The sequence below is a fragment of the Pogona vitticeps genome, chromosome 1 (assembly GCF_051106095.1).
Source record: "Pogona vitticeps strain Pit_001003342236 chromosome 1, PviZW2.1, whole genome shotgun sequence".
NCBI classification, from domain to species: domain Eukaryota; kingdom Metazoa; phylum Chordata; class Lepidosauria; order Squamata; family Agamidae; genus Pogona; species Pogona vitticeps.
The window spans coordinates 95,076,906-95,102,260 of record NC_135783.1 but is presented as its reverse complement, the minus strand read 5'-3'; the positions used below and the strand labels follow the sequence as shown (position 1 = coordinate 95,102,260).

Below are 25,355 nucleotides of genomic sequence, written 5' to 3'. Positions count from 1 at the left end.
GCATGAATAGTAGGTATAACTAGTAACATCAAAGAATCTGTGTTGCAATAGTTGAAGGATAAATTCTCAAGCTTTTGCTGTGGCTCAGCTTTACTCAGTAGATACACTATGCTCTCCTGTGGCTGGTAGGAATCTTTTGGTTTGCAGGAACATGCTACACACAGTACGTCTCTAGCTACTGGTAAAATCTGTTGCATTAATATTATAACTGTCTCCCCTTATGTTACCAACTTGCTGTGCTTAGACATTCTCTGTGGCTTCCAATTCACTACTGTTAAAGCCTTATTTTTAGTACTGTTTACTCATATACATTCTCTATTGTAACAGCTTAGTTGGCCACATGTGTGCTTCATATCTTACTGCCCATTAAGTTCCCTTTATTGTGGATTGCAGGCCACAATATTCTATATTCCTTTTTTGTTGCTTGCTGGGAGTTGGCCGCTAGCTAGAATTAAGTGGTCTAGACAGGTTTTGGAATTGTAGAATACATATTCAAAAGCTTAAGTTAAACTGACAGACTTGTTATCAGTTTGTGCTAAATTACGGTATAAGATGCAGAAACGTGTCTGGCCATGTTTCAGACATATACTGAAGTGGTAGAACTTCTGGAAAAAATATTTGGTAGCCTTCCCAGTGTAATCAAGAAGTAAAATGTAAAGTTCATATTTTGCTTTACTGCTGTGTATCAGTTCCTTTGGCCCACCTTGGAACTTGCTTTGATTCATGAAAATGGGGAGGTGATGTAGTCATTGCTGATATGACTTTTTTTTCACTGTAATAGAGAGGATAGCTTTGATATAACACATTATTATTAGTGATGGGGTATACAGTGGTGCCTCGCAATATGAACGCCTCTCAGGACGAAAAACCCGCAAGACGAATGGTTTTTGCTGTCGCTGTGGTGCCTCATAATTCTGCTTCTTCTATGGCCGTGCTTCACAAGATGAATGTTTTTCGCAAGACCAATGCTTCGCAAGATGAATGGATTATTTTCACCTTGCGAGGTTCGTATAGGAACCCATTTTTGCAAGACAGCGCTCCTCTTGGAACAAATTATATTCGTCTTGCGAGGCACCACTGTATTTGTATTAACAACTATGAATCACCCATCTAAGGAGGCTGGGAACCCCAGTACTGCCTCCCCAAACTGACCTGTCCACTTATGGGACCAGCATCCTGGTTGTTGTACCAGTGCTGAAAGATGCCTGGCTGGTACTGGTCTGTCTTCCTGCTCTTCTGGCCACTCAGCAGCTGAGCAGGGAGACTCATCATCTTTCTCCTGGCTGGAGTAGCCAGAAGAGCAGGAAGGTGGAGCAGCACCAACCAGGCTTCATCCAGCATTGGAGTGGTAAGCAGGACACCAGCCATGTGCACAGTGTGGTCATCTGTAAGTGAACAAGGTCGGTTTGGGCTGGCGGGACTAGGATTTCCACCACCTAGGTCTGGGATATTCGTATTCACTGGCAAATGCAAATATCCTATCTCTAATTAGCCATTACAGTGGTGCCCCACTTGATGATTACCCTCGTTAGATGAGGAAATCGCTTAACAATGAGGAAATCACTTAACAAACAATGTTTGTATGTTTTTTTTTCCGTTTGACAATCGGTTCCCTGCTTTGGGAACCGATTTTTCACTTAACGACGATCAAAACAGCTGATTGTCGGGTTTTCAAAACGGCTCCCCGCTTTGTTTTAGGACAGATTCCTAGCTATACAGGCACCGCAAAATGGCCACCCTATGGAGGATCTTCGCTGGACGCTGAAGTATTTCACCCATTGGACCGGTTTTCAGTGCATTTCAATGGGTTTTTTACTTTGACTTGACGATGATTTTGTTTTACAGTGATTTCGCTGGAACAGATTATCCTTGTCAAGTGAGGCACCACTGTATTTAGTAAAACCTTACTTTTAAATTGATTTTAATTTGCCTAAATCCCCATGAGATGGCTGGACAGTGTCTGCGAAGCAACCAACATGAATTTGACACAACTCCGGGAGGCAGTGGAAGATAGGAGGGCCTGGCGTGCTCTGGTCCATGGGGTCACGAAGAGTCGGACACGACTAAACAAAAAAATGAAATCCCCTCAAAAGTAAAAAGTGATGTTTGGGAAATAAAATGTAAACATATGCGTCCCAAACTGCAGTGTAGTTAAAACATATAAAAAGATTGTCAATATAGTATCATTGCTTACTAAAAGCAGTGTGCCACAGGCAACATCTTTAAGTGTTACACATTATTTTGTAGGTTCTAGTAATGGTTTCAACATTTCAGCAAGTGAACATGTTATATTACAGTGGTACCTCGACTTAGAAACTTAATCCATTCCGTTACAGTACCTGCTCATAAGTTGAAATGTCCATAAGTTGAATCAGCATTTCCCATAGGAATGCATTGAAAAACCGATTACAGTGGTGCTCTGCATAACGAGCAATTCGTTTAACGACGAATCACATAGCGACGCGTTTTTTGTGATCACATAACGATGTTTTAGATGGCCGATGATCGCTAAGTGTTAAGCTTACTGATTTTCGCATAGCAATGTTTTTTCTAACAGCTGATTGGCGGTTCCAAAATGGCTGCCAGGTAAAGAAAATGGCCGCCCACAGTGTTTTCGCGCCCTTTCCTCGCTTACCGGGCAACGAAAATGGCGGCGGCATGGAGGATTTCTGGATAACGTTGAGTTTTTTGCCCATAGGAACGCATTAAACGTGTTTTAATGCATTCCTATGGGCTTTTTTGCCCCGCATAGCGACAATTTTTTCGGAACGGGTTATCGTTGCTATGCGGGGCACCACTGTAATCCATTTCGGCTGTTTTTTGTTCTTATGTAGAGGCACTGTTTGTAAGTCAAAGCATTCGTTCCCATAGGAACTATGCAAAAGCAGTTACTCCGTCCTCTACCACTAGGGGGAGAATTTTTTTAACCTAAAATGACCTAAGGTTAAAATAAGGGCAGAAAAGGGGGGAGGGAGGGAACGAACACCTTTTAAACAAAACACTTTCAAAACCAAGCAGCTTCAAACCAAACCAAGCACCTTTTAAACCAATTTTACACTCTAAAATTACAGTACCAGGCAGTCCAAAGTTCATTTCCCACTTTTTCTGCATTTTTGTTCATAAGTGAAAGCTCTGTTCACAAGTCGAAGCAAAATTTTGTGAACAGAGTTGTTCATAAGTCGAATTGTTCGTAGTTCGTAAGTCAAGGCATCACTGTATTTCGCTCTGGTTTTGTGGACATAGCACACAATTATTATTATTACTCTCAAGTCACTTCTGACTTACGGCAAAGTTTTCCAGAGTTTTCTATGTATCCAGTATTTAGAAACCTTTACAACTTCCATCAATGAGGTGGAGTAGAGCTAGGACTGTGCAGCGTGCCCAGGATACAGAGGCCGACTCTTCTAAAAGTCACAATCAGGAATTGTACTCCCAGCGTCTGGTTCTTCAGCCAGATACATTACTCACTGAGCTGTCCAGCCAGTTGATAGAGGTACAGATCACAAAAAGTCCTAATGAAGTCTATGATTTAAGGCCACTACATGGGAAACTGGCATATTACTAGTCTAGCTTTTCTGTTTTTGTCAGAGTTCCAATATAGCAATATGCAAATAGGGAGAGGCCAAATACAAGATGAAAGACATATAAGGGCTTGATTGATCGATACCTATTCCTGACTATTTTTCTGCTCTTGCTTTTTTGTAATGGTGTGAGTATCACTGACTTGATGGTGTTATGACTGGTAGACAAGAGGTAAAGGAGAAGATTTTAATTTGAAATAATCTAACCAGTTCTTGTTGATGAGAAGAAGTTAGTTCACCTGTCTGGAACCTAGAGAAACTTTGACATGACTCTGTTGTGGCTTAGTGAGGCTCAGAATGTAGCAGGACATTGTCCTGTTTAGTGAAACAGGGATGAAATCTCATGGTATGACTAGTCAGTGGTTTGTTCTTGCATCCACGTTCTATTTTAGAGACCACATGGATTGCTTTGAATATCACTGTAATACTGCAGACAGAAGTCCTGCCATACGTGTTTCTTTAGGGCAGGAGAAAGTTGTTGCTGTCTGAAAACGGCCTCTCCAGATGATCCAAAACATGTTGGTCCCTGAGCATGATTGTTGTTGCTGTTTAGTCATTAAGTCGTGTCCGACTCTTCATGATCCTATGAACCAGAGCACACCAGGCCCTCCTGTCTTCCACTGCCTCTCAGAGTTTGGTCAAATTCACATTGGTAGCTTCAGTGATACTGTCCATTCTTCTCGTCCTCTGTCATCCCCTTCTCTTCTTGCCTTCACACTTTCCCAACATCAGGGTCTTTTCCAGGGAGTCTTCTTTGCAAGAAGAAGCATGATAGTGCCTTACTAATAAAAATTTTATAGCTGTTTGTGCCTGGCTCTTCTTCCTATTAATTGACCAGTACACAAAAGGGGAGAGTAGGGGAAGCATGTATCATAAAGGAAGGAAATTGACAAGCCTGAGCAATGCACCTTGTGGTCTCTGCTACAGCAGAATTGTCTTGCACCACTTCCTTACTCAGTAGTAAGCCTGGAGACTATCCATTATCTTGCTTTTTGTAAAAGTGGAAGAGATTAAGAAGATGAGTATATTTTCTTCTAGCATTGCCTACATTCCTACTTCCTTAGAAGGGTGATAAAGTGGGTATATCAACTGGCCAGTGGCTCTGCATTAAATGCTAGATGGAGGTGTGAAAGTACCTAAATACAATGTGTGTCCTACCCATTCAAGTGGGCAGATAAGGCATTGTGTCCCTTTCCAGTGCATGTGTATCAGAAACCATTGTATCACTGGAAATGATTGCAAAGAACTGTTGGGACATAGATATTGCATCCTATTGTGATGAGATGTGCTTGCCTTGTAAAAGGGCTTAATTAATTTTTCTTCAGATCATTGATGTTAAAGATTAGCTTTGTGTTTGGCCAAGTATTTTTCTTAAACATGAGACTGATTCCTATTGGTGCAATTACATAAAAACAAATTTGTGAAGGGAAAGACCGACCTCTGCGGGTCTTTCTGGTGGAGCCGACTCTCTTAAAAACCTCAAAGAGGACACAGACCAGCCCTCCTGCTTCCCCGGGTCGAAAGCAAGACCAGGGTACCGACACTTTGAACTTGAAACCCCCCCAAAAGGGGTGGTATCCTGTGCGGTGGATACCAGTGACTTGGAAGAGACATTTAAAGGGTTAATGGCTGCTGAGCCAAATAAGGAAGATTTGGAGGGAAAAGAGAAGGTGGAGTTGAAGGAGGAGGAAGGGGGGTTGGGGGATATAACCATGGGCAGGGGGAATATCCCTGGTGGTTGGGAAATGGTGTGGATCGAGGATCCTTGGACCGGACGCTGGGAACAGGTCCGTGTACCCAAGGAGGAGGCTGAGCGGAGGCGTAGGAGAGGTCTAATGCAGAGGCCCTCCTATTGGGGAGAGACGGAAGCCAAAGCCTGGCGTAAAAAGCTGCGAGAGGCAAAGGAAGCAAGTGAGAGGGAAAGGGCGGCCAAACAAGCATGGCATGTAGGAGAATTGAGGAAAATGGGCTGTTACCTGGTCCCTGGAGTGCCTCACCAGGTGAAGGAGACCCCTCATGGGGGTGGATGGGAGACGAAGAGACCCTCCCGTTATTGAATCCCTTTTTGCAAGGTTATGACAACCCCGGGTTGGGGGAGGTCCCGGTTGGGCCTTGGGGACTTGAACATGTTGCAACGGTTACGAACAATAATGAAGTACCCTTACCTGAGTTTGACTCAGCGCAAGAGACTAAGCAACCACCACCTGTTAATGTTGACGCTCCAGTTGTTGAGGGCAATAAACCACAGTTAAATGCAGAACCAAAAGCGTCGACTCCTTTTTGGAACCCTTGGGAAGCCCCAAAGACTGAACCCTCACAAAATTATAACTGTGATCTAAAATAGTGCCCTTGTATAGAGAATAAGATAATTGTGTGACTAAAAACTTTTCTTGTTCTTCATGTTGCTGTACAGAACATGTGGTACTATTAGAAACCAAATTTTCTGAATGTAGGTAGTCTGACAAAACATCTCTTAGCTTAAAGTTCTTTTGCTACAGGCATCTCTTATTTATTTAATATAAACTATATGTACATGTGTCAGTGCCTAGTGACTTTTGTGGTACTTCTGTGGAAACCATGAGACTTGTTTGCTGCATGTAGAACAGGATGTATAAAAATCATTTTTTTAAAAAAGCCAAACTGATCTCTACATCATGATTTAAATAACAATTTAATTTTTGAAATCTTTTCATTTAAATTGTAAAAAAAGATTTTTTTAAAAAATTTAAATTCTGATTAAAATTGTGATTCAAATGAATTTGATTTAAATCAAATCCACCCTCATGTGAAATGAGTATTACTGTTAGCAGTTTACAGTTCAAATAGCCTTCTGTGTGCTGCCACTCCAGACTTGCTGTATGTGGTCAACTTCTGTCATTAGGGATGTGATTTTAGAAATTAATGGACTACAGCCCTCAGCTGAATACAGTCAATATTGCAAGGATTTTAATCAAGAAATGAAGGTCTTGACAAGTGTTTCGGATTCTTAAACTAATTATTTCAGACTCTACTAGCCATCTTCATCTGTGGAGAAGATGGGTAATGAGTTGATGGGGCTTGGCTCTATGGGAGCTACAAGGGATTACAGCTTTCATGTTTTTTGAGAAGCTTTCTATGCAGTGCCTAACGGGCAGAGATGATCACTTCCATAATTCTTTGCAACGCCCACAGAGTTTCACCTGGTCTATCCATTCTCCCCTTCTTTTCATGAAGGAGGAGAAGGGCATCCTCACAATGAGTTACTCCTCCCACTTGCTTCAATAGACAATATCTAAAGACCAATAATATTTCAGGAGCTAATACAGTGGGGTCTTGACTTGAGAACTTAATCCGTATTGGAAGGCGGTTCTCAAGTCAAAAAGTCTGTAAGTCAAGTTTCCATTGACCTACAGTGCATTGAAAACCGATTAATCCCGTAACAGGCCGTTTTTGTTCCATTTTTTTTTTCTGGTCTGTAAGTCAAATCTCAGTCTGTAAGTCAGGCCGTCTGTAAGTCAAGGGTCCACTGTACATCCTGTAGTGGGAAGAACATCCCCATATTTCAGTTCTAGTTCCTGTATTACTCTCAATAGGAAACTTGTTTTTCTGTCTGCTAACTTGCTCCTTTTTCTATTGCCTTAAGAATTTCTCTATCCTTCATCCTCAGAGACGTTGGATAATAGCACTGGGCTTTCAGGGGAATATCAAACTCTCAACGAAACTTGCTGAGACAAAGGTGGAGCCTTGTGTTCAAGCCCAGGGGAGAAAGGGAGCAGATAAATTGAGCTTTCCACTCAAGGGGGGGGGAGCCTGCTTAGATGCCCTCTGAGTATATTAGACAGTATGAGTGCTCTGGTATTAATGTGGTAAAATGAAACAGGAAAGACAAATGTCTTGCTTCTTCCACATGTTGCATTACTTTTCATTTTTAATTGACAGATTACTAATTTTATTTAGGAATTTTAAAGGCATAAATAGTTTCAGTTTTCCATGATGGTGGTGATACTTACATTATTGGAGAGATATTTAAACTAATTCTGTTTTACACATTTGTGGCTTCATTTGAGGCATAATAATATTTGATTGATACAAAATTTATTTGTACCTAAAAGTCCATTATTGGTTTTCTTTCTACAGGTTTGAGTGGGACAAACTTTTGGAGAATGTGCATTGTTTGATCATAAGTGTGACAAAAACTGACAAGCAGGAAGCTTATGTACTCAGGTAAGTTAAGAATATTCTTAAAGGTAAAGGTTTCCCTTGACAATTTTTGTCTAGTCGTGTTCGACTCTAGGGGGCGGTGCTCATCCCCGTTTCCAAGCCATAGAGCCAGTGTTTTGTCCGAAGACAACCTTCCGTGGTCACATGGCCAGTGCAACTTAGGCACGGAATGCTGTTACCTTCCCACCGAGGTGGTCCCTATTTATCTACAGTGGTGCCCCACATAGTGACGATTATCCATTGTGGATAAATTGTCGCTATCCAGATTCGTCGCTATACGGGGCAAAAAACCCCATAGGAGCGCATTAACCCCTGTTTAATGCGTTCCTATGTGGGGAAAACTCACCGTTATGCGAAGATCCTCCATAGGGGCGGCCATTTTCGGTGCCTCTAAAGCGAGGCTACATAGCGGGCAGCCATTGTGGAACCGCCGATCAGCTGTGCGAAAATGGGACCTTTGGGAGGGCTCCCCCGCGGTCCTTCTGAAGCCACCTCCGGCATTTTCGCCCAGCTGAGCGGCGGTGGCTTCGGAAGCTCCCACCGCTCAGCTGGGGGAAAATGCCAGCTAGGGCTTTTGGTCGTTCCCAAGACGCTGCCGGTCAGCTGGGGGAAAATGGGGCAACATCGCAATGCAATCGCAAAAAAGCCATCGCTATGCGGATTTGTCGTTAAACGGGGCGCCTGTTAAGCGAGGCACCACTGTACTTGCATTTGCATGCTTTCGAACCGCTAGGTTGGCGGGAGCTGGGACAAGCGACGGGAGCTCACTCTGTCGCGTGGATTCGATCTTACGACTGTTGGTCTTCTGACCCTGCAGCACAGGCTTCTGCGGCTTAGCCCACAGCGCCACCATGTCCCTGTAAGAAAATTCTTACAAAGGTTGAAATCTATAGAAATACTGAGTTTCATTTTATACTTAAGTACATCTTGATGTAAAATTTACACTTCTTTGCCCTGTTATTTCCTAGATTGGACTCTTGGCTTGACAATCTGATAAATTTTTTGTGGTCCAATAAAAACCTCAGTTGCAAACTTCATTGAGTACACTGTGAATAGTAGATGTTTTCCCTTTGACAGTGCTGTTTCTTTAGAAGAAAATATGATTATATGCACTTAACATGATTTAAATGTTGAAATAAAACTAAAACTTTGTTTAGAATTTCTTATTGCAATATTTGCAAATGAGATGGCAATGAAAGAAGGCATGTTATTTCGCCGTATCTCTGAGGACAGCTATATTACTATGTTTTTCAAAATGGCCACACAATTATTCATAAAAGTGCCACATAATACTTTCATTTACTAATACACAGTAGTCCTCTCCAGATATAGTGGCATGTGATATTGTGGGGGAGAATGTCCCACCATAATGATATTTGAAAGACTTTTTTGAAATTTCTATATATGTACAATTATTCAGCTATCTGGTAATTATTTCATACCATTTTGTTAAGCGTCGTCATACCATGCTCAGATAGATACATGATGTGTGGAGACATGTGACTTTATACATGAACATGATCACTGTATACTAGTTTGTAGTTAGTGCCTTATTGAAAAAAAATGCAGTTGGTCAACTATGCTCTTTTATAACTCTTCATAAATTCATCATTTAGTCGTGTCCGACTCTTCGTGACCCCATGGACCAGAGCACGCCAGGCCCTCCTATCTTCCACTGCTTCCCGGAGTTGTGTCAAATTCATGTTGGTTGCTTCGCAGACACTGTCCAGTCATCTCATCCTCAGTCGTCCCCTTCTCCTCTTGCCATCACACTTTCCTAATCTAATATCAAGGTTTTTTCCAAGGAGTCTTCTCTTCTCATGAGATGGCCAAAGTACTGGAGCCTCAGCTTCAGGATCTGTCCTTCCAGGGAGCACTCAGGGTTGATTTCCTTTAGAATTGATAGGTTTGTTCTCCTTGCAGTCCAGGGGATTCTCAAGAGCCTCCTCCAGCACCACAATTGAAAGGCATCAATTCTTTGGCGGTATGCTTTCTTTATGGTCCAGCTCTCACTTCCGTACATCACTACAGGAAAAACCATAGCTTTGACTATTCGGACTTTTGTTGGCAAGGTGACGTCTCTGCTTTTTAAGATGCTCTCAAGATTTGTCATCGCTTTCCTCCCAAGAACCAGGCGTCTTTTAATTTCGTGGCTGCTGTCTCCGTCTGCAGTGATCATGGAGCCCAGGAAGATAAAATCTGTCACTGCCTCCATATCTTCCCCTTCAATTTTCCAGGAGGTGATGGGACCAGTGGCCATGATCTTAGTTTTTTTGATGTTGAGTTTCAGACCGTTTTTTGCACTTTCCTCTTTCACCCTCATTACATAAATTAAAGTATGTTATTTTTGCAAGATACATGTAGAAGTATGTGATCTCTTGCTGTATGAGCACTTAGGGGGACATTCATAAAGAGGGAATTCAGCATTAAAATGTAGAGATAATGTTTTAAAAAGTCTCAGTTGATGCTACACATGTATGCTAATGATTAGTCAGATATAGAATGTAATAGAGCCAGAGAATACAATAATAAGCTTGACAGTTGATATAGGACAAGTTTTCCAATGATTTCTTGCTTGCTGATCTAGATACTAAACTAAAAATACAAGAGCTATGTAGTTCTGTATTAGTTGCATTTCCCAAAGCAACTAATACAGCATGGCATTTGAACATGGTATGACACATCATGATACTTAACAAAATGATATTAAATAATTATACACCAGAATAACTAACTCATCATGCATATTTAGAAATTTGACAAAGGTACGCACATGGACATTGTGGGAAAGGGTGTGGAAAGACAACATCTTCTCCCAGAGTGCCGTCCTGTCTCCCATGTAAAGTAGAGGGAGCCCAAGCCAGTAATTCAGTAGTAAGGGAAAAGGAAAATCCCCCTTGTTGAACAAAAAGGTTTACAGAAAAGATAAAAGGTGGGAAAAGCTGAGGAAGAGAGTGAACTGTGGAGCTATACGTAACTCATACTTCTTGACTATATACTTCCTTCAGCAACTTCAGAGCAATATTAAGCATACATAGTCTTATGACAGGCTAGGCTGAGAAATACTGATTTGACCTACATGAGACAGATGTCTTCATAAGGAAATAGAAGAACCTTCTTTAACACATTGGCTCTCACCTGTTAAAAAAGTCTTTAAGCCTCTATGTTTTTACATAGATTTTCATTTCTCCGATGAAAGAGGACGATGGCAGTTTCAGTTAGTTATGAGTTGTGATTGAGGGTCAAAATTAAATGTGATGCTGGGAATTATATATTTGTGGTTGTTATAGGTTGATATAAGCAATTTTGTAGTTCATTTAGTGCTGCAGTCAGGCTATTCTTTCCACATGGATAATTTTTTTCCAATTGAAACCCTTTCCCCTGAGGCAGGTATTTATCCCATGGGCAACAGGCGCAGGGAGAGATTTTAAATTGAGAAATTATATGGGGGGAAGTTTAAGACCCTTTCCCTCCAGTTCAATCTTGACCCATGTGACTGATTACCTTTTTAGATAAAAATAAATGAATGAATGTTTCATTGTGGACATCCTTTCCTCTCTTGAGGTACTGACTTATATTTCACACCTCATCAGAGTGTATCACAAAATGTCTTAAAAATTTCAGTAAGAGAAAGACAGCTTTGTTGTACAATATTTTAGTATGTTTGTTTCATGTAAATACTACCAATGCGTTCTTAACTCTATTTATTGAAGTCTGCAACTCCTTTTGCAAGGGACAATGGTTACCTATTCAGCATCACTTGAAATTCCTGTAGGGAAAGGAGTTTCTATCCCGTTTCCCCGAAAATAAGACCTAACCTGAAAATAAGCCCTAGTATGATTTCTCAGGATGCTCATAATATGAGCCCTACCCAAAAATAAGCCCCAGTTAAGTAAAACCCTGCCCTCTGCCATTGTGCAGCAACCAGAAGAAAATGACATGACTGTATTTGAATAAATGTAGATGGTTGTGCATGAAAAAAATAAAACATCCCCTGAAAATAAGCCCTGATGTGTTTTTTTGAAGCAAAAATTAATATAAGACCCCGTCTTATTTTCAGGGAAACACAGTAGTGTTATGTTATGCTGCATATGCCAGCAGAAGAAGATTGCTTACTGTTTCTGCCTTGACTAGCCCCACTGTGACATTCCCTTTCCCCACCATTTAGTTCTTTTGAGGGGTGCATAGGGGGGGGGAAAGGTACATGGAGACCACACATAATGGCTCAATTAATACATTAAGCCAAAATCTCTGGATCCCAGTCTTTCCTAATTGCTTTAAAAGGGGAAGAAGGACATTTGATGTCAGTTAAATTTTGTATTTCTCAAATCTGCTCAGGAATATACAGTAATTTTAACTTTGTTAATTTTGTTTTTCAGTGAGAGTAGCATGTTTGTCTCCAAGAGACGTTTCATTTTGAAGACATGTGGTACCACCCTCTTACTGCAGGCACTGGTTCCCCTGTTAGAGCTTGCTAGAGAATACTGTGGGTTTGACTCAATTCAGGTAAGACCAAAATTTGGTAAGGAGCTATGCTAAATTAGTTTTCAACATTCTTAACATAGTAACAGATGGTTACATAGTACAGTGGATCCCAACCTTGGGTAACTCAGGTGTCCTTGGACTACAGCTCCCAGAAACCACAGACAGCACAGCTGGTGATGAAGGTTCTGAGAATTGCAGTCCAAAAAACCCTGGGTTACCGAAGGCTGGGAACCATTGCTATAGTAGAAAGCATATTGACTTAAGCATGATAGTGGATTTTGAAGTTCTGTCAAATCATTTTACTTAAACTACACTGATGTAGATTTAAGAAGGTCATGGAAACGGTTTAAACAGTGTTTTGGTTGTGATAATTTTGCCTTAACTGCAAGAAATTTGGCTACAGATTTGATCTAGTCTGCTTTCAGCCATAGAATATTAGTATTTAAAATAGTATCTTATTGAATATGACGCCTTAAAGCATTAGCCTCACTATTTGTAGAATCATAGAATCATGGGAGTTGGAAAGGACCTATTAAACATATCTTTTTGGAGAGTGTACATGTGTACATTATATACCTGTCATAAAATCTGAATATTTGTTTCCAAACTTAGTCAAAATTGTTCTGGGAGAATTTTACCTTTTAGAGATTGCTTAGGGAGATGATAGAGGGATTTAATTAGCTCAATTACACCTGAGGATATATTGACCTTAATCGGTGGCAGGGTGGTTTAATTCTTTCCTTAAGATAAGTTGAATTAACCAATTTCCGGTATACCCTTTTGTCAGGAATAGAAAGATACTAACTTCTTGTTATATGGGCAAGTTATGCTTATAGCAGAGTTGAGAAACATAAACACTGATATGAATGCAGAGACCTTTGGGTAGTGTGGGCGGCATATGTTAAATAAATAAAATTAATAAATAAAATAAATTAAGCTGGTTTCAAGTAACACTGTGTTGCATAGGGGACAAGCCCTGCTGTTCCTTTTGGAGACTTTGATTTAAAGGCTGTAGGCCATGAAAAAGAGAACCTGTAAGCTAGCCGTCATACTGTATCATATCCTCACTCTGCCTAGCAAGCCTCTCAATGTAATGGCAAAATATAAAGAACAAGAGAGAATCTAGGAGCACTCTTTTCTAGTTCCTTTCCGTGTATTTCTCAATTGACTTGTTTCTTGTATCCACCTCCCAAACTGGGATTCTTATTAATAATGCTCTGTAGAATATAGATGTTGTTACTGTTCATATACAAGCACACTATTAAATGCATTATATATTCATGAGAGCTAGTGTGGTATAATGGATGGAGTGGCAGATTAAGAATCAAAGAATCTGGTTTCAAATCTCCCTATAGCTGTATAAACCTGTGGGGTGTCACTGGTAAATCCTTAAATATCTCACATATCTTGAAAATCTTACTAGGTTTGTCATGGGTTGTGACTTGATGGTGCATAAAACAATTCGTTTTATGACTCTAGTGATTAAAATGTGATTGGGGAGTGGAATTAACTCACATTGCTAACAAATTAATTTGTAATAAATTTTAAAAGCACCATACTTTTGATCATCATAAATTGTTCTGCTTAGTTGGTAAGTCGATGCATTTTGTTTTGAGGGACAGTAGCTGCTTGAGTTTAATATGCATGCAGGCACGCACGCACACACACAGAGTATGAATCTATATGTAGTGCTAAAGCCTTGAATATAGAGACTTGTTGATGAATAGCCTTTTGACCCTAATGGAACTGTAGGAAACTTGCTTATTGTCTTTAAACCTTGTATTCCTCAGAGCTTCTTTTATTCACGTAAGAATTTCATGAAGCCTTCTCACCAAGAGTACCCACACAGGAATTTCCAGGAAGAAGTAGAATTCCTTAATGAAATATTTCCAAGTAAGTAAATACATTTCTTTTCTGCTATAGTGTTTATAAATACAGATTACCCATTGAACCAGTCAGATGGGCAGTATAAAATTATATACATACAGTGGATATAAAAAGTTTACAGACCCCTGTTAAAATGTCATGTGCCTGTGATGTAAAAAAATGAGACAGATAAATCATTTCATAACTTTTTCCACCTTTAATGAGACCTATGAACTCAGTTGAACAACAAACTGAAATCTTTTAGATGGAGGGAAGTAAAAATAAAAAACTGATATAATATTGTTGCATCTGTATGCACACTCTCTTATAACTGGAGATGTAGCTGTGTTCAGCAGTAAACAATCACATTCAGACTCATGTTAAGTAGGAGTCAGTATACCCCTACAATCATTTGAAGTGCCTCTGAGGAATCCCAAATAAAGATCAGCTGTGCTAGTAGGTCTTTTCTGACATTTTCTTAGTCACAACCTACAGACAGCTTCCAAAACATCAGAGGGATCTCATTGCTAAAAGGTATCAGTCAGGAGAAGGGTACAAAAGTATTTCCAAAGCACTAGATATATCATGGAACACAGTGAAGACAGTCATCATCAAGTGGAGAAAAGATGGCTCAACAGTGATATTACCAAGAACTTGACATCCCTGCAAAATTGATAAAAAGACTAGAAGAAAATTGGTCATGGAGGCTGCCAAGAGGCCTACAGCAACATTAAAGGAGCTGCAGGAATATTTGGCAAGTACTGGCTGTTTGGTACATGTGACAACAATCTCCCATAGTCTTCATATGTCTGGGCTATGGGTAGAATGGCAAGACAGAAGCTAAATTTTGCAAAAACACATCTGAAGTCTCCCAAAAGCATGTGTGGAAAAGGTGTTACAGTCTGATGAAACTAAGGTTGAACTTTTCACCCCTAATTCCAAAAAATACATTTGGCGCAAAAACAACACTGCGCATCACCAAAAGAACACCATACCCACAGTTAAGCATGGTGGCAGCATCATGCTTTAGGGCTATTTTTCTTCAGCTGGGATAGGGACCTTAGTCAAGGTAGAGGGAATTATGAACAGTTCCAAATACCAGTCAATATTGGCACAAAACCTTCAGGCTTCTGCTAGAAAGCTGAACGTGAGGAGGATCTTCAACTTTCAGCACAACAATGACCCAAAGCGTTCATTCATATCAACATTAATCACCAGAAGATGATTAATGTTTTGGAATAGCCAGTTAGAACCCAGACCAAATCCAATTGAATAACTGTGGAGTGATCTAAAGAGGGCTATGCACAGGAGACGCCTTTGCATTTTGACAGATTTTGAGTGTTTTTGCAAAGAAGAGTGGGCAAATATTGCCAGGTCAAGATGTGCCATACTGATAGACTTATACCCAAAAAGGCTGAGTGGTGTAATAAAATCAAAAGGTGCTTCGACAAAGTGTTAGTTTAAGGCTGTGCACACAGATGCAACCATATTACAGTGTTTCCCCGAAAATAAGGTAGGGTCTTATATTCATTTTTGCTCCAAAAAACTCATTAGGGCTTATTTTCAGGGGATGTTTTATTTTTTTTATGTACAACAATCTACATTTATTCAGATACAGTCGTGTCATCTAGGTGCTGCACAGTGGCAGAGGGCAAGGTTTCACTTAACTGCGGCTTATTTTGGGAGTAGGGCTTACATTACAAACATCCTGAAAATCATACTAGGGCTTATTTTCATCTTAGGTCTTATTTTCAGGGAAACAGGGTATTTTCAGTTTTTTATTTTTACTTCCCTCCACCTGAAAGATTTCAGTTTGTTGTTCAACTGAGTTCTACAGTTCACAGGTCTCATTAAAGGTGGGAAAAGTTCTGAAATGATTTATTTACGTCTCATTTTTTTACATCACACACTTGACATCTTAACGGGGAGGTGTAAACTTTTTATATCCACTGTACATACACTGATCCTCTGTGTAATATTTCCAGGTGATGGAGAGGAATGACATCAGTGAAATCCCTTTCTTGATAACTCAGTTGTGCATGTCTGAATCTGGATTTAGCCCTGTGACACACCCCAAGCGCCCTAAAATAGGTTGCCACCTCAGAGTAGTACAGTAGTTCTCCTCCACATCTATATCCATGGGTGAACTGTTCCAGTATCAACTGTAGATACCAGAAACCACAAATGTGGGGGAACCCGTTAAAGAGAATGAATGAGAGCAAGAAGAAGGGAAGGGCAAGAGGAGAAAGTAAGTGCGTGTGTGTGCTGCAGGCAAAGTTGGAGCAGTGACATCTGCAGATAACTGAAACCGCAGCTTCAGTGGGACTACTGTACACAGAAATTCCTTCCCACAGATCTTTCGCTGCTACTACTCAGACACCCAGTGAGCTTCTTCACTCTGTTGTCTAAACACTTACCAACTCCTGGGCCCCTTATTTGCTCTCCATTTCACCCTATGAAAAGACTTTACTTCAGCCCTTCATTAGGATTCTTAATGCTTCAGTAATGTTGCCACCACATGTTTCATTCATTCACAGAGTCCACAAAGAAGATAGTGCTTGTGTGGCCTTTTGGTCTAAGCCAAATTCAGATTCTGCCTCTTTGCTCATCTCAGTCACATTATTCACCAAACTCATAACTTTTCCATTTCTGTTCCTAAATTTTCTGTTGTTAAATTTTAACTGTTTTATTCTACTTATTGTAAGCAGCCCAGAGTAGTCAACGACTAGATGGGTGGGATGTAAGTTAAATAAATAAATAAATACAGTGGTGCCTCGCAAGACGATTGCTTCGCATAACGACGAATTCACTTTACAATGAGGTTTTCGGAGCAATCTTGCACTTCTTTTAACGATGTTTCCTATGGGCGATTTTCGCTTTATGATGTTAGGGACCTTGCCTCGCAAGACGGTTAAATTTTAGGTCCCTGTTTTTCACTTTACGATGTTTTTGACAGATTGGTCTTGCTTCACTATACGAGTCTTTTAATGGTCTCTGTTTCGTTAAACGGCTGTCTTCGCTTGGGAACCGTGTTTTGCTTAATGATGTTTCCTATGGCAGTTTTCGCTTTACGATGACAATCCATTCCCATTGGAACCGATTATCAGGTTTTCAATGCATTTCAGTGGAAAAACATGTTTCGCAAGATGATGTTTTTGCTTAACAGCGATTTTCGCGGAATGAATTAACATCGTCTTGCGAGGCACCACTGTAAGTAATTAAGTAAATAAATAATATAAGCCTTATTCTAAGAAACTTCAAAATGTGATCTCTAGCGTAGCTACATTTTGCAAGCCTATCTTGTATCTGAAGTTTACAATCCTAATTATCCTTTAAATACTAACTGCTACATACTTTCTCTTTGTTCCCACTTGGACCAGGCGAAGCAGCCAGCAACAAGAGAGTCCTATGGTGGCATATACCTACCCACCCTCTCCCAGTAGTCATAATTGTCTAGCACCAAACCCATTCATTCCATCATGGAACTAGCTAACTTACTTGTGTGTGTAATACTTGGCAAATACAATAATTTGTTTGGATATCAATATCAGCAGGCATGGCTCTATATTTCCAAGTTACTTCAGCAATATTTTGTAGTAAATGAGTATAGGTTAGTAGCCAGAGCTGGAAGTTCTTAAATAGGCAGACAGTGAAAAGTATCAAAAGTTAGTAATGTTGCATTTATTATTATGAATAGCTATATTTTGGGTCCTCTGCCTGTTACTGGAGTGGATCTTTTGTATTGAATGGAAGCCTAGAAGAGGCAATAAAATTCATGCAGGACTTATAAATTTTAAGCTTGAAACAGAAAAAATGATGGTGCCCTTTTTAATGTCTATTGGTTGCATTTGTCTTTTCATAGATGGAGCAGCTTATTGCATGGGCCGTATGAATTCTGACTGCTGGTAGGTTCACTTCTAAAAACCATTTCAAAACCTTTATCAAATTTGATAAAGCATTCTGTATTTCCTGATTTTTAATTTTTTTTAAACAGGTACTTGTACACTCTAGATTTTTCAGAGAGTCGAGTAATCAATCAGCCAGATCAAACGTTGGAAATTCTGATGAGCGAGCTTGATCCAGAAGTTATGGACCAGTTCTACATGAAAGATGGTGTTACTGCAAATGATGTCACTCGTGTAAGTTTTTGAACTTCAACACTTAATGGAAAACGATTAGACTCATCAATGTAGCAAGTGCTGTGTAGATCTTTTGTCCTCATCAGCCATCTGGCTAGGTGTAAAATAAGCACAATATGTTCTCCAGGCTAGGTGAAAGTTAAATTATAAGGATCCATGAGGCAGGCATATGTCTCTGAGGTTGGATTGCCTTGTATTTAAGGGGTAATAAAGCTTGTAATTAGAAGTATTTAGCTTCATTTTCTGTTAAGAAAATATAGGTGGAATAGTAGTGTCCCAGGATAGCTCCATGATAATGAAATTTTTAAATTGGTCATTTATTTATTTTGTCTCATTTATACATGCTAACCTGTTTCCCCAAAAATAAGACCTAAGCTGAAAATAAGCCCTAGTATGAGTTTCCAAGATGCTCGTAATATAAGCTCTACCCCAACTCTGCCTTCCACCCTTATGCACCAACCAGAAGAAGATGACATGACTGTATTTGAATAAATGTAGACAGTGGTACATGAAAAAAAATAAAACATCCCCTGAAAATAAACCCTAATGCGTTTTTGGAGCAAAAATGAGTATAAGACCCTGTCTTATTTTTGGGGAAGCACGGTACCTTTTTCCCATAAAAGGCACGAGAGATGGCTCACAAACTTAAAACAAGTATAATTTAAAATGCAATGAATAACACATTAAAAAACAATTTAACTATTTTAATAATTAAAATATTTCAAACAATTAAAAGCATTAACTTTAAAACCAAGGTCTCAATTTAAAGTTGCATATTAAAGTTAAAAGTTAAAACCTGTCCGAAAAGGTGAATCTGCAGCTGTCACCAGAAGGATAAAATGGAAGGGGCCCAACATAGTCTCGTGATGGGGAGCATTCTGGAATTTGGGAGCTGCCACAGAGAAGCCCCTCCCATGACCCTATCAATACCTGAAATGGTGATGGGACTGAGAGGAGGGGCTATAGTAGTCCAAGTGGGATGTAGCTAAGGCATGTGTCACTGTAGCTGGATCAGACACATCAAGGAAAGGGCACAGTTGCCACACCCGTTTTAACTCTTGGTCACTACTAAATTCTGGGCATCCAGGCTCAGGGATGAATCCAGGAATATACCTCAGTTTTCAGGGGGAGTGTAACCCCAGTCAACACAGGTAGCATCCCTCATCTCTCTTCTGATTGACCAGGAGCACTTTGGATAAAGTTTTTGTTTGTTTGCCCTCATCCAGCCCATTACTGATAACAAGCATTGGTTTAGATCCAAGCCAGTTTCCTTGGAATTAGATGGAAAGAATTGGGTGTCATCCACATACTGGTAACACCGAATCCCAAAACATCAGACAACCTCTCCCAACAGTTTCATGTATATAGATGTTAAAATGCATGGGGGACAAAATGGAACCCTGGAGGACACCACAGGACAACAGCCAGGGCATCAAACGAGAGTCCCCCAGCACCGTCTTCTGCATTCTCCCTTTCAGGAAGTACTAGAGCCACTGTAAAACAATGCCTGCAATTCCTATTCCAGAGAGACAATCCAGAAGGATAGCATGGTTTATGGTATTGAAAGCCACTGAGAGGTTCAGCAGAACCAACAGGGACACACAGTCCCTATCTAGTTCCTGGTGCAGGTCATTTACCAAGCTGACCAAAGCAGTCTCCATCCCATAACCAGGCCTCAAGCCAACTTGAAATTAGTCTAATTTCATCCAGGAATCCTTGGCGTTGAGAAACGTACCACACACTCCAGCACCAGATATGGAATGCTTTAGACTGACTGATTGTTGTCCAGTAAAGTGGGATACAGGGATGGCTGCTTTGATAATGTTCTTACTACTGCCTTCTTTAAGCATGCTACCCTGCTATAAGGAGGCATTCACCACTCCTGTTACCTATTCCGCCATGCCCTCTCCGACTGTTTTTATAAGCCAGGAAGGGCAGGAGTCGAGCACACGTGATGGCATTCCACCTCTCCAAGAATCCTGTCCACATCCTCAGGTTGTGCCAACTGAAACATATCCATTATAATGGGATATTCAGAAGCCAAAATTTCACCCATAGAATCTATGTATCAGTTACAGCATCCAAGTGAGAGTGGAGCCAAACAACTTTGTCTGCAGAGTTGTTGTGGAGAGACCTCACAACAGGTTGCCAAATGGTCAAGATCTTGTTCTTTTTGGGAGATCTTGCCTGCTGCCACCAAAGCTGAGCAAGACAACTCCTCGAACTTTCTCCAAGCAGGTCTCCATAATACAGGCTAGGTCAGCATGTTCCAGGATCAACTTGATGTTTTCCTTTTTGTTTGTAACTTAATATAACATATGATCTACCTTTTAGGGGAAATTGGCTGGCTTTAGGATTGCTAGTCAGCAACAAAGCATACACTGCTATCTGCCCCTTTCTCCATCTAGATACTATCTTATGCAAGTATGTTTTGATCAGCTTAAAATGCCTTACATAAAATACATTCAAAGAATAATAGTCTCAAGCGCACAAGTTATTTCCCTAGTTGAAAGCAGCAAGATAAAACTAATAGCCATGGTTCTGTTATCTTTGATTAGAGTGTGAAAGAGAAGAGGGTACAGTAGCTTGAGTGAAGTGCAACAGCAAGAACTTGAAAATCAAAACATATGTTTTTAACTCTTTAGATGAGTGGAATTCGTGACCTGATACCAGGTTCTGTCATTGATGCTACAATGTTCAATCCTTGTGGATATTCAATGAATGGGATGAAAACAGATGTGAGTATCATGACTGAGTTATTTTGAAATGAGCATTCATGTGTGTTATACAAATATTAAAGTGACTGACATGATGCCTTACTTTTTCCTAGGGAACTTATTGGACTATTCACATCACACCAGAACCAGAGTTCTCATACGTTAGTTTTGAAACAAACATAAGCCAGACGTCCTACGATGACCTAATTAGAAAGGTCATAGATATTTTTAAGCCAGGAAAATTTGTGACAACACTCTTTGTTAATCAGGTAAAACATTTGTATTCCTTTGTTAATCAAGAAAAATTCTGGTGAGTTTTATAGGATGCACATGATTGATTTGTTTCAAAATATCTTCAGCTACATAACTACAATAATACCGTGTTTCCCTGAAAATAAGACAGGGTCTTACAGGGTTTACATTAATTTTTGCTCCAAAAATGCATTAGGGCTTATTTTCAGGGGATGCATTATTTTTTTCATGTACAACAATCTACATTCAAATACAGTTGTGTCATCTTCTGATTGCTGAACAATTGTGAAGGGTAGGGTTTCACTTAATTGGGGCTTATTTTGGGGTAGGGCTTATATTACAAACATCCTGAAAAATCATACTGGGGCTTATTTTCAGGGAAACGGTATATAAAAATAGTGGGTAATAGTTTTTGAATTCAGATGCTACAAAATGATTGTGCTATCTAGAAATACAGTGGTGTCTCATATAACGAGTGCCCCGTTTAATGATGAATCCGCATAGCGAAGGGTTTTTTGCGATCGCGTTGCGATGTTGCCTATGAGGAAAAATCGCTTTGCAATTTTTTCCCCATAGGCCCCATTTTCCCCCAGCTGAGCAGCGGGAGCCTCCGAAGGACCGCTCCCACCGCTCAGCTGGGGGAAAATGCCGGCAGTAGCCTCGGAAGGACCCTACTGAAGGGTCCTTCCGAGGCCACCACCGGGATTCCCCTTCGCAGGGGGCATTTTCCCCCCGCTGAGCGGGAGCGCCGCCGCTCAGCTGGGGGGAAATGCCAGCGGTAGCCTCCGAAGGACCCTTCCAAAGGGTCTTTCAGAGGCCACTGCCGGGATGGTGCAGGGGAAGCCATTGGAGCACTGGCAGGGGTTCCCCGCAACAGCGCACAACAGCTTTGGAGCCCTTCGGAGGCTTCCCCTGCACCATCGGAGCACTGGCGGGGGTCCCTCCACGCAGCGATGGATGCTTGCAGAGGCTTATCAAGCACCTCGGAACGTAAAAAGGCTCCCCCCCCCTTTTTCCATTCCAAATTGAATAGCTTGTTATGACATAAGGAAAGTGTTAATTGAAATTAAGAAATAGATCCAATAATAGCAAAGGACTGTAAATGGATACATAAAAGAGGACAGCTTCAAAAAGTATAAGCCTTTTCCAATTCAATAAACCGTGGGTTTGAATATAAATGTTTACATTTTTCATATTGCTCTCTAATTTGGCACCAAGCAATCACAGGCATTTAAACTGGAGTTCTTAACCTTCTTTATATATAATTCATTTGTTTCTTTTTCTTACAAATTTCTTGAATCTAGAAGGTCAGATGGTTCTAAAACGTAGGATTCATTCGTAATTAAACATATACCTTATCACTTCTTCCATCTCATAAACTGTTTTGATGTATGACAGTTCATGCCATAACAATTTTATTAATTTTGAAGGTTCCATAAGAAACTTTGAAATGTTGGTATACCTCCGACATGTTGCATTCCTATACTGACTTTATTATTAAGATTAGTTTATCTCCTGCAAAATTTGAGGGACATCTTCTTTCTTTCAGAGCTCAAAGTGTCGCACAGTATTTTCTTCAGCCCAGAAGATTGAAGGTTTTAAGCGTCTAGATCGCCAGATTGCTCAGTTTAATGATTACAACTTCGTTTTTACCAGTTTTGCCAAGAATAAACAGCAGAGTTGATTAAGAAGAATGAAGAAAAGGCGCAAAAAGATACGCAATAGAAGAGGTGGTGGTTGCTTTCTAGTTAATGATACAAGGGGCCATATTTTTCATATCCACCTCGTAGTTGCAGAAAGCCCTAGATGTAATCATAGTATAATTTTCAATTGTATGCATTATTATATCAAAAATTTAGGTATATTGCATGAACGCTCTCTTCTGTGTTTAGGTATTCTATTTCACTTTTGCTGTGAAATTGAAATGCATGTAGAAAAATTTTACTGTATGAGACTCTACAACATTTGTAAAAACAATTCAAATAGGATTACATGCAGTATAGTTTTTCTCCAGGTATCACCAAAAATTCCCCACAGACAAGGATTTCGTCCTCATTAAAATATTCTTTGGACCTTCTTATGTAAAACAGTTGATTCTTGCCTAACTTTTTCATATGTATGCGGTAACTTAACTTTTAAAACAATTCTTGAATGAGTGATTGCACTTGCTTAATTGACACTGTAATTCCTCATTGACAGATTCAAACTTCTTAGAGTTTAGAGATATTGAGATTGGTGAGCTACTTCATTTTTTATAAATTTGAGGGTTGTCAGTTTTATCACTAGATCTGTAAGCATTTCCAGAACAAACTGTACTGAGGTTCATAAATTAGCTTTTCACATGTGGGAACTTAATTTGCCTGTTTATCACAAGTTATTTTTATGGTCTAAGCTTAGGCCAAAACCATTCCTGTTCCATGTTGATCTTTAGTTCAAAGGCAACTGATAGCAACTGGTAGAAGATGTTGGAATATGTATGTATTGAAACAATGGTGGCAGTATCAATGAAGTTGGTTCTAGGCTTTTTCACAAATGTGATTCAACTACTGCACAATTTGGTTGCTATTTTTTACTGTGAAACATACTGGCTCAAGTGCTACTTCATATTAATTCAAGCAGGTCCTTCCACACTGTAACATCATTGTGCATGTGATATTTAAGCTGAATTAACAATGTCATAATGTCATCTGTGTTTTTTCCTGATTGATGTGTGGTTCTTTTTTTACATGATGTGGAAGGCACTGAATGGTTAAGCTGCTGCAAGGAAAATAGGGGAAGCCTAGACACAGTGAAGAACAATACTATAGCCAGAATCTTATTGGTGCTTGCTTAATATTTGCATAATTTGCTGCAGCTAATTGATGAGGTGAGGGAATTAATCTAGGCTGTACAATTGGGCCTGTAACTGGGCACATGACCAAAACAGACCCTAGCATCTTGTCACTTATTTGTACTAGTAGGATTCTGGCTTTTGTGTGGAACATTAATAACAGTATAGGCATGAAAATTATTTTGTGTCACAAGACAAGCTTCTAAAAGACCGTATATTCAAGTGTCATTTGAAATACTGTGGGATATCAGCTGATGAGACCAGCAAGTCTGTTACAAATGTGATACTCCTTGCTATGTTTTTGGTTCTCTGAATATGACAATATTTTGTTCCTCCTGTATTTATAAATGAAATGCTTTTTCAGTGTTTCTAAGGCTACTAAATTGCTTGGTTGGAAATCAAGCAGTTGGAACACCTTCATTTTTTTAAATTTTTTAATAGATTTTTCTACCAAAATTATCAGTTTTCCTTCTGAGTAGCACCTAGCAGTTTGGGGTGCTTTAGAGTTTAACGGACCAATTTTTCAGATGCCTTTTATTCTTGAAGAGTGCCCAAGTAAAGGGCGTTCCTTGTTGGTTTGAGGTCTGCTGACTGAAGATCCCTTTAACTAGTATAAAAATGCAGATTCAGGTAGATGTAAGCCTCAAATAGAAAGAAAATGGTTGAATGGTATTTATGAACACTAGGGTGAACAAAAGAGGGGGATAATGTTTGTTGTTTAAAACTTCTCTCTGTGGTGTTAGACATGGATCATTAAAATGTACAAAAATATACCTGTACCAGAAATCATAATGCTTCAATAAAAGTTTGCTTTCTAAGCTCTTGCAGTGAGTGAACCTATAAGTTATCCTCATCTAGATTTTTTTTAATTAAAAAGCCTTGATCAGGACAGGCAAATGATCAGGCAACCCCTTCTGTTCTTTACAACTGGCAGAACCAGATCAAATTTCAGGGTGACTCAAGAAGATTAGCCTTAATTAGAAAAACTAATCCTGTAAATCAGTTGTACTATTTTTAATCAATGCAAAGAGCTGAAAGTGACTTTTAGAATGAAAGCAGCTCGTAAACTCTAACATTCATATATAGTTAGCCCACATTAAGAACAGATACAAGTAGGGTAGCTACATAGTTAGAGAATAATTTTACTACTGTATATAAACCTAGTTAATTTTTAACCAAGGCGTTTTTGCTAAATTGATTTTAATGTACATAACATTCTGTTAGGACCCAAGATTGATTTCACAGGCATTCTATTCAACTGAGTCCTCTTTTTCTGTCCTACTTC

The 25,355-nt window shown here is 39.8% G+C and overlaps 1 protein-coding gene across 4 annotated transcripts in view; it reads left to right on the top strand.

Annotated features, from left to right (window-relative positions):
* Positions 1 to 24,888, top strand: part of AMD1 (adenosylmethionine decarboxylase 1) — a 43,843-nt gene extending 18,955 nt beyond the window's left edge. For all 4 annotated transcript variants that reach the window (XM_020805335.3, XM_078385069.1, XM_078385066.1 and 1 more), the window contains 8 exons: positions 7,698 to 7,784; positions 12,161 to 12,287; positions 14,057 to 14,159; positions 17,995 to 18,037; positions 18,127 to 18,271; positions 20,917 to 21,009; positions 21,102 to 21,257; positions 22,790 to 24,888. In XM_020805335.3, coding sequence (XP_020660994.1) covers positions 7,698 to 7,784; positions 12,161 to 12,287; positions 14,057 to 14,159; positions 17,995 to 18,037; positions 18,127 to 18,271; positions 20,917 to 21,009; positions 21,102 to 21,257; positions 22,790 to 22,924 — 889 coding nt within the window. In that variant the 3' untranslated portion in view covers positions 22,925 to 24,888. The remainder of the gene's footprint in view (positions 1 to 7,697; positions 7,785 to 12,160; positions 12,288 to 14,056; positions 14,160 to 17,994; positions 18,038 to 18,126; positions 18,272 to 20,916; positions 21,010 to 21,101; positions 21,258 to 22,789) is intronic.
* The last annotated feature ends 467 nt before the right edge of the window (positions 24,889 to 25,355 follow it).